Genomic DNA, 10,163 nt, shown 5'->3' on the forward strand with positions numbered 1-10,163 from the left:
GTTAGGAGATCACGCCCCAACAGGGGGGCTGGGCATTCAGGGATAACCAGGAAGGAGTGGGCCACTTGGTGATGGCCCAAGTCCACCCAGCGCCTACTGGTGCCTTGATAAGCCTTGGACCCAGTTGCCCCCTGCACCAGGCTGGTTTTCTGAGATAGGGGCTCCATGGGCTTGTTTAAAACTGAGTACTGGGCTCCTGTGTCCACCATGAATCCCACTGGTTTCCCCTCCACATACACAGTTACCCAAGACTCGGGGAGGAGATCCGAGTCCCGTCTCCCCTAGTCCCTGTCCATTCCTGCCAGCAAAACCCGAGCGTCCTGTCCGGTCTGGTCCTGGCGCTTGGGGCATTCCTTCTTCCAATGTCCATATTCTTTGGAGTTCATGCATTGCCCCCTATCTAGCCTGGGCCACAGTTTTTGAGGTCAGGTTGGTCCAGCTGGACCCAGTCCTGCCTGGGCTGTGCCCTGCACCCCTGCCAGGAGGATCTTAGCCATCTCCTTTTGCTGCCTTTTGTTCTCCCTATTCAGATGCTCTCTGTCCTCTTTCCTAATTCTTTCTCTTAACTCCTTATTTTCCTTTCTGATCCTTTCCTCCGGAGTCTCCCGAGTGTTAAAAACTCTCTCTGCCACTTTCATCAGATCCCGAATGGTCATTTCCCCCAATCCTTCCTGCTTATATTTCTTTCTAATATCCGGGGCAGCCTGGTTTATAAAAGACATCATTACAGCTGACTGATTCTCCTCTGCCAGGGGGTCCAAAGGGGTGTAGTGCCTATAAGCATCATAGAGTCGTTCTAAGAACAAAGCCGGGCTTTCCATTTCCGCTTGTATCACAGCTTTTACCTTAGCCAAATTGGTGGGGCGGCGTGCCGCTGCTCGGAGACCTGCCCTAAGAGTCTGGCGGTAAACTCGGAGACGCTCCCTACCTTCCACGTTCCAGGGGAAGCGCTCGTAGATCAGGGTAGATCAGGTTCGGCAAGGTCGTTGGCCGTCAGTTGTCGCGGGGGGAGATTCTTTCTGGCCTCCGTGAGGATCGGCTCGCGCTCTTCCGTAGTGAACAAGGTCTTAAGGAGCTGCTGGCAATCGCCCCATGTGGGGCTATGTATATGCATGACAGACTCAAACAGGTCAGTCAGGCCCCTCGGGTCTTCAGAGAAAAGGGGGTTTTGAGACTTCCAGTTATACAGATCACTGCTTGAAAAGGGCCAATACTGGTAAGATCGTTCCCCATCTGGGCCAGTACCTCCCAGGGCCCCTACGGGGAGAATGGGTGCCCTGGCTGAGGTGGAGGAGGATGGTTCCTCTTCTGGGGTCTCCTCCCGGTGCCTAGGAGACCTTAATTCCCACACCGGTCCCTGGGCCAGGACCAGGGAAGCTGAGCGGGAGGCGTATGAGTGAGGGGGCTCGGGAGGGGCGGCTGCTTCAGGTTGGAGCGGCGCCACAGGTGCGTATGGAGGAGGGGTTTCTTCAAAATCTAGGTCTATCAGGGAGGGGTACAGGTCCGACCCTTCCTGTAAGACAGGTTTCTTGGATGGGTTCCCCAGGAATTTCGGTTGGGCGATAAGAGCGGGCGCAGTAGAGTGGTGGGGGTGCCCCGAGAGCACGGGGGGGGGGGGGGGGCGGGGGGGGCGGATCCTCCCGCTTCTTGTGGACAAACGGTTTCAGCCAGGAGGGAGGACTCTCTGCCAAAGCTTGCCACATAAAGATATAGGGATATTGGTCCGGGTGAGCTGGTTGATCATTCTCGGACTTTCTTTTTGCTTTTTTTTTTTGCTTTATTTCTTCCTTGCTTCCTTTCAAACAATTGATTTTTTTGTTTGTTTGTTTTTTGTTTTTAATTTATTTTTTATTTTCAGCATAACAGTATTCATTGTTTTTGCACCACACCCAGTGCTCCATGCAATCCGTGCCCTCTGTAATACCCACCATCTGGTACCCCAACCTCCTCCCCCCCCCCCCCCCCCCCCCCACCCCCCCCCCCACCCCCGCTTCAAAACCCTCAGATTGTTTTTCAGAGTCCATAGTCTCTCATGGCTCACCTCTCCTGCCAATTTCCTCCAACTCCCTTCTCCTAACTCCCCATGTCCTCCATGCTATTTGTTATGCTCCACAAATAAGTGAAACCATATGAGAATTGACTCTCTCTGCTTGACTTATTTCACTCAGCATAATCTCTTCCAGTCCCATCTATGTTGCTACAAAAGTTGGGTATTCATCCTTTCTGATGGAGGCATAATACTCCATAGTGTATATGGACCACATCTTCCTTATCCAGTCGTCTGTTGAAGAGCATCTTGGTTCTTTCCACAGTTTGGTGACTGTGGCCATTGCTGCTATAAACATTGGGGTACAGATGGCCCTTCTTTTCACTACATCTGTATCTTTGGGGTAAATACCCAGGAGTGCAATGGCAGGGTCATAGGGAAGTTCTATTTTTAATTTCTTGAGGAATTTCCACACTGTTTTCCAAAGAGGCTGCACCAACTTGCATTCCCACCTACAGTGTAAGAGGGTTCCCCTTTCTCCACATCCCCTGCAACACATGTTATTTCCTGTCTTGCTAATTTTGGCCATTCTAACTGTGTAAGGTGATATCTCAATGGACTTTCTTAATAATGACCAGAGAAAAGGTTCCCCCGGGGTGGCCAGCCCACCTTAAAAGTAGGCCATTCTGCAGAGCAGAGGGTATCAAACTTACCTTTTTTACTTCCACGCCATAATCGTGAGCCTTGGAGCGGATCTCAGGGAAGTGGTTCAGGAGCAGGGTCTTAGGTGTTACCTGAGTCTGTCCCATTATTATTACAAAAAGAAGCCAGGAAAAGACAAGAGACACAAAGCCAGCAAACACACAAGTTTGAAACGAGTTTTCTAACACCCACTGGCCAGTCAGCCACATCACATCCACAGGTGCCATCCTACTCACACAACACTCAGGATCCTTACCTGTCCAAATGGCGTCCACTGTGGGCGTTGTTCTGGCACCCTTTTGTCCGTATGTCTCCAGCGAATTCCAGTAATGGAGCCTCCAGGGTCGCAACCTGCTTTTTCCTTCCCATGAGAATTCTTAATTGGGACCGGGCAGAGACCTGTTTCAGTCTCTGGTCGAGGACCCGTTTCTGTCCTCCCCTCTTGGAGGTGGCCAATCCTCCTTCCGCGGTTCCTTTAGTTAAACCTCGGTATTGGGGAGTTGTCTGTCTCTCTGAGGAGGGTCTTAAGATCTTGGTGGAACCTCCAAATGTTAGAGTATGGAGTCGACCACCCCTCAATTAGACAGAGAACACTCTTGATAATGCAAGTCACACAGTGACGTTTATTTCCAGCTAGCTGGGGTTCAAGTATCTGCCCGGCGCAGCAGGTTTCAACAAGGACCCCAAGTACTCAAAGCCAAGTGCTCATATAGCATTTCTAAAGCACTTAACACACAGCAATTGTCCATAGCTCCTTTCACACCTGGCGCCACACTCTGACAGCTTACCTTTGCGTCACCCCCAGGTGGTTTAGTGAAACAAGCTCTTTACCAATGCATCTAGTCTGCAGCCACCTGTATTCTGGTGCTTAGGATTGACTTGTTTTCCAAAACTTGTTTTTCTAGCTTGTTTATCAAGCTTGTTTTTCAAGCTTCCCCTAGTCCCTCCTCCCTCAACTCCGTAAAATGACTTCCCGGCCTTCAAGATGGCCGTTCTCATGCCAACCCTTTCTTACACTTAGAGACTTACATCATCCATAACCCCCTTTTGTCCTCACCCATGGCTGAGTCTACCCCTACTCTGCCTTTTAAAAATCCTGACTGTAATCTGGCTCGGGGTCCAAGTCTCTATACCCCTATGTCAGGTATTGGGGCCCAAGCTTAAGCTTGCTGAATAAACCCTCGTATGATTGCATCAGTGCTTGGCTCCTTGGTGGTCTCTCAGACGTGAAAACTCAGGCATAACATTTGGAGGTTCTACTGAGATCTGGGAGACTCCCAGTACCCCAACCCAGAGGGTCTTGTGCCCGCTGGTGAGTGCACTCGTTGTCATCTGTTTACACGTACACTTTGAAAGCTCCAATCTGCATTTTTTTACCCATAGGAATTCCAACTTGTACTAGGGTTGATGTTGGCTCAAGCGGATGCATGGCAGGCCATCGACCACGGGGTCTTGTGGAGATGTCCCTTGCCCCCACAGGGGGTTCGAGTCCCCCGCCGTTTCAGAGGGTTACAGTCCCCATTGTTTCAGGGGGAGTGAGAGTTCCCCTAAGCGGTTGGTCACCAGGGGGTTCATGTTCCCCCAAGGCAGCCAGGGGGTTCGAGTCCCCCTAGGCAGTCAGGCATCTTGTTTTTGTTGTCTGTTGTGCTGTTTGTTAAGTTTATGGAGATTTTTGGAAGAGACGTCCCTTGCCCCTTTGGATGAGACGTCCCTTACCCCCACCTGGAGGACAAGATCCTCATCTGTGAGTGTGAGGAGAGCCGGCTGCCATAGTGGTGGGATTCTCCCTTAACTTCCTTTCAGTTTTGTCTTTGTGGCTGTGCTGGATTGTTTGTCTTTGTAAATGTGTTCTTATTGTCATTGGTGTCTTTGTCTTGTTGTGGTCATTGCTTTGCACCAGGACCCCAATCTAAGGGCCTTTTGCAGAATAATAGGCCTTCTAGTAAACCCAGGTTGCTGGGCTACCCCTAGCAAAGGGGACTCTTGATTTTATCTATGTTCTCCTTGGTGGTCTAATAGATGTGGGGCTTCTCTCTCACTCATTTCCCATGTTAAGGGCTATAATTGGAGCCAGCTGGGGTTAGTCTAACTCAAGACAGAGACTTTAAGGAATATTCCCAAGCAGTTGACGAAACTCCTTTTGTTTTGGGGAAATTCCCTATCTTCTCTGGCCCAACTTAGACTGCTTAGCCCCTCCCTCCTTGCTGGTGGGAAAGCATGGCGTCTGCTCCTCTGTTGCGGGTGATGAGCTCTGAAACCAGGAATCCTTTCTCTGCCTCCTGGCAGCACTTTGTTTCTTCTGTCTCCCCCTTCTCCTGTTTTGTGCACCAACGTGTGTGCAGCCTGCATGACTAGCCTCTAGACCATGCACCATGGCTCCTTCTCTCTTCACTGTCAAGGAGCAAAAAGAGCAGCCCCCCGACCTAACACCCCGCACTCTGGATCTTCCCACCCGTGTCTCAGGTAAACATTCAAAGTGGAGTGGGCCCAGGCGGAATGTAAATCAGTATTTGAACTAAGTTAAGTTTGTTGGTTTAATTAAGATAGACATGTCTTTTAAGCCCTAAATGTGAAACTTCGAAATTTACTGAAGGTCCAATAAGCTCGTGTTATTTGTTAAAATTTGTTAGCAAAGAGATGACTAAACTGATGGTTAATTGTCTGTCTCAAAGTTTTAATGGGTAATTGCTGAGATAGCTTTCAAAGTCTTTGGTAACCTGAAACTTTAAAGTTTTGGTTGGATGACAAATGGAATTAAATTATGGACATCTAGGTCTTAATCAAACAGGATAAAATGCTAAGTCATTAATTACTGGATGTAGGTTTGTGCTTTTGACTTCTTATTGCAAAAAATCCAAGAATATTTAAATCTGTTAAGTAAACGTGTTTTGTGCTTAACTGATTGATAAATTTGCTATCTAAAGAATACTGTTATAACCGTTCACAATTGGTTAATAACTGACTATAGGTTAAAGTGTTTCTAAGAGTACAAAATGCTAAGTGTAACTAATACTGATGGAAATAAAGGAAGCAACTCTGTATGTAGGAAAGTAGGAGATATGTAAGAAAGATTTAAGGAATGGGAATACATTTTGTTGAGGGTAAGAGAAGGTAATTTCATCCTAAATGAGGTGGTTGTTTGGAAGGAAATGGCTTGGGACAAAACCTGAATATGAAAGAAATTTGTAGAAGTTTTATGAAGGGAAATCTTCAGAAAAGGAATTTAGGCATGGTCAGGATGGACTAAGTGAAATGAATGGGTTTTAAAGGTACACTGGTATAAGACTGAAGTTCTCTCTGTTCAAAAGGACAAAGTTTTCTTAGATTAATTGATCTGCTGTTAAGAAGAAAATGTAAATGATTTTCTTTTTGCCTGTCCAGAAAAACCACTTTCTCATTTTGCCTATATCAGGGATAAGTATATCCCTAATTATATTTAGGCATGTGCCTTAAAACTTTATAAGATTTTAGCAAATGTTGACAAGATTTAAGTTTTAAATCTCTCTAACTCATGCTTTTCCTTGGTATGCTAAGTTACTCATGAAGTACTGCTAAACCAATCATAAACTTTGGGTTACATTTGGGTAAAGGCTATAACTATTCTAGACATCCTATGAATTTCCTAATGTTTTGATAGATCATCACTTGATATTGTAATTATGGAAATGTTATGTGTCACAGAAATAACCTGATTTCCTTGCCAGCTAAATTGTAAACTCTCGTCTCATCAGCTCTAGCCATATCCATTCCGAGTTTTTGTCATTTGTAATTGTTTTAATTCTCTTGTAAAATGAGTTTTATCTTAAAGGAAATTCATATAAAGGACTTTCAGGACAAATACAGATATTTGATATACTTGAAAATCCTAAAACTGAAATGGGTAAGAATTTCCAAAACTAACTAAAGCTGCATTCACCAGATTTAGTAACATGGGACTAAATGAACTAAAAGATTATAGTGTTGTATCTGTTATTTTAGACATTGCTGGTTCTCTACTGTTTGTTCTTCCAGACCAAGAAAACTTTTTTCTTAAGATGTCTGTGACTTACAGAAATGGAAAAATATTTATTTGCAAATGAATCAAGGCATTCAACTTTTCTCTCTACCTGAATCCTCTGAAACCAAAAGGTCTCAGTAAGTATTCTTCCATGGCAATCAGTCATTTGCATAAGTTCAATAAGAATCTGTTCTCCTTGAAACAGGACACCATTGGAAACACTGGTTATTTTACCGAGGCTTTGACTGGAATGTCATATTTGAAAAGACTCAGATATGACCAGACAGTTTAAGGAACTAAGGTTGACTTTATGAAACCTGGAGCCATAAAGCCCTTTGGAACTGTTGGCCTGATACCTTGCTTACAGAGTTCCCAACAGCCTCACCAGGTGAGTAAAAAATGTCACTACCTGGCAGCGTCAGGACCTCAGGAAGAGGAATTCACCCAAATAGACAGGTATTGCAGGCATGTCTGATGGCAACTACGTGGTTTGGCTTCTGGCCAGGAGAGGCTACTAAAATTTCAACTTAGAGATTCCTTGTAAGACGTGCCAGCAAAGCAAATTCTAAAAGATCTATATGATTACTCACTGTTCTTGCTGAGCTTATGTAAATAATTAGGCCAAGTTGGTTAAAACTGGACTTATTTTTCAAATGAATTAGTCCTGATTTGGCTATCTCTGGAAATGAGGGTTATTTTAGAGAGAAAAATTAGTTTTAATAACGCACCTTTATGGGTGTTAAATTCTAGATTTGATTATCTTTAAGTATTTGTTTACCTAAGCTAGATAACTTGAGGTCAACGTCAGAGAAGTTGAGTGATAGCTCATAGAGACGATCTTGCTTTTGACAATCAGACAGCCCCAGAGATAAGGAGGAAACTTCAGAAAATTGAAGGATTTGAAAGGAAGAATCTGACTGAGTTAGTAGGAATAGTAGAAATAGCCGCTGAGGACTATGGGTCAGGCTTGCGGGCGATGAGAGCTGTCCTACAGACTCTGCAGGAAAAGGGTATCAGCTGTCAGCAACAAAAACACAGTTTTGTCAGAGCCATGACACTTATTTAGGCTTTCATCTCCAAGAGGGAGCTTCTTGGGAGCTACTGGGCTACTGCAGCTGTGGATACCACGGTTCCTGGAGATGGCGCCTCCTCTCTATGAACTGAGTAAGGGAGGTTTGACTCGAGCTCTGGGACCTTGGCAAAGGCTAGTAGTCTATCTTAACAAAAAAACTAGATCCAGTAGCAGCTGGGTTCCGCCTTGCCTCCACATAATTACTGCCACGGCCTTCCACATTGTGATCCTGACTACTCCCACCACTCTCAAGGTCGATGGGATTACTCCCTGGGTCCACTACACCCACGTCCAGCCAGCTGACCCACATGCCGTTCTCAAGGACTTTGTCCCAGAATGGAAAAGTCAGCCCAGAAGGACAATCCCCTAAAGCTAAGACTGCGCCATTCTCACGTACCCCACTAATGTTACTTATATTATGCCCTCTTCTTACACCAGTGTGGGGAATGAAAAGTAATCCTCATTATCCTCCTTCTCCTCTTTACCTTTGGGCCCTGAATTACCAATAGATTAGTATCTTTTGTCAGAGACAGAGTCAGTATGGTTCAAATCATGGTACTCAGACAGCAATACCAACCACAGGACTTTGTTGCTGAAGCCAGCTTGGACCCATGATTGGGTCCTACCTTAGGTTCCTCTGAGAGGGGGAAATGTGGAGGCCAAGAAAAACAGGGCTGTACCCACCTCGAGTCTAGCCCTGACGTAAGTACAGCCATCTTGGCAAAGCAAAAGCTGGCACCTTACACCCCCCTCTCCACCCGCTCCCCTCCCCTCGGTAGTATGTGTGACATTCCTCAGCAACCCTTGGCTGCCTTAAAAGAAAAACAAATAGTTAACTTGCAGAGACCACAATCCTGCAAGACAGGAGTCTCCCTCAGTTTACAAATGTCCTAGTGATTTACAATAAAGAATCTATCTTCTCAATAGCCCAATTTCAAGAGACAAATAACTCAGTTCCTTAAGCCCTATTGTTGCCCCCCACCATAAAACTGAAGGAGGCTGAGGCAGAAGGAAATGTAAATAAAGTTAAATTTCTTCTAAACCTAAATCTCACTAACAAGGACACTTGATGGGAGAAATGTGAAACTTTATCTCTAACCCTCCAAGATAGTGTCAGCGATCGTTCCCAAGCATATGACCCACTGATATACATCTAGAGGGTCTCACAAGAAGATTTTTATTACTGGTAATGAATAACCTTTTCCCCGATAATAGCTAGCCCCTCAAGGTCCTGGAGACCTCGCTTCCAAAATTCCTTAGAGACTTACATCATCCATAACCCCTTATTGTCCTCAGCCACCACTGAGTCTACCCCTACTCTGCCTTTTAAAAACCCTGACTGTAATCTGGCTCAGGGTCCAAGTCCCTACTCTGCTGTGTCGGGTATACTTGGGCCCAAGCTTAAGCTTGCTGAATAAACCCTCGTGTGATTGCATCAGTGCTTGGCTCCTTGGTGGTCTCTCAGACATGAAAACTCGGGCATAACACATGTAAGTGCTTGTTGATGCCAGTGTGTGTATGTGTGTGTACTTATTTATTTATGATTTTATTTATTTATTTGAGAGAGATAGAGGGAGAGAAGGAGAGAGAGCACAAGCAGGGAGGGCAGCAGGCAGAGGGAGAAGCAGGCTTCCCGCTGAGCAGAGAACCCATCCCTGGACCCTGGTATCATGACCTGAGCCAAAGGTGGATGTTTAATTGACTGAGCCAACCCAGGCATCCCGATGTGAGGATTTTTAAAGGAAATCTCTTTATACCACATTTCTTAGCCTTTTCTTTCCATTTTGAACTTTTATCTGTGGAATGTACATGCACGCACACACACACACACACACACACACAGCCTAATGGTCTTAAGGATTAAAATTAATAGGGACTCCTGGGTGGCTCAGTTGGTTGAGCGACTGCCTTCAGCTCAGGTCATGATCCTGGAGTCCCTGAGACTCCATTGAGCTCCCTGCTCAGCGGGGAGTCTGCTTCTCCCTCTGACCCCCCCACTTCTCATGCTCTCTCTCTCATTCTCTCTCTCTCTCAAATAAATAAATAAAATCTTTAAAAAAAAGATTAACATAAATATCAACAGTGTCTTGTTTCATATTTCTGTCTCTCTACCTCCTATTCCTATTCCTTAAAGGCAATCACCTTCGGCCCTCCTAAACCCCTTCTATTTTTCTGGTAATTAGCTCCATATTTCTAAGGAATATAAACATACTGATGCTTCCTGACTCATCATTTACAGACAGTAGCTGTTGTTGTTCTGTTCTGAGAGGTGAAGATTTAGCTGCTGTACATACCCCACCTCATTTCTCCTCACTCCCAGCTACCGGTAATTTGATCTACATTTAGATTATATCCCCTTTCTTATATCATATTTAGATTGTCCAGAAGTTAATATTTGCCTCACT

General features: G+C 45.4%; 1 protein-coding gene across 1 annotated transcript; it reads right to left on the reverse strand.

The window, feature by feature from the left end:
- Positions 1 to 212: 212 nt before the first annotated feature.
- On the reverse strand, positions 213 to 8,068 carry LOC123386943. The gene is made up of 5 exons (XM_045076704.1): positions 7,949 to 8,068; positions 2,946 to 3,065; positions 2,701 to 2,787; positions 992 to 1,513; positions 213 to 950 (listed from the first exon to the last, which is right to left on the reverse strand). Exons 1-5 carry the CDS (start codon positions 8,066 to 8,068, stop codon positions 426 to 428), a joined length of 1,374 nt encoding a protein of 457 aa, XP_044932639.1. The 3' UTR covers positions 213 to 425.
- Positions 8,069 to 10,163: the final 2,095 nt, after the last annotated feature.

Source organism: Mustela putorius, unplaced genomic scaffold (assembly GCF_011764305.1).
Source record: "Mustela putorius furo isolate JIRA1106 unplaced genomic scaffold, ASM1176430v1.1 tig00000179_pilon_pilon_pilon, whole genome shotgun sequence".
Classification (NCBI taxonomy): domain Eukaryota; kingdom Metazoa; phylum Chordata; class Mammalia; order Carnivora; family Mustelidae; genus Mustela; species Mustela putorius.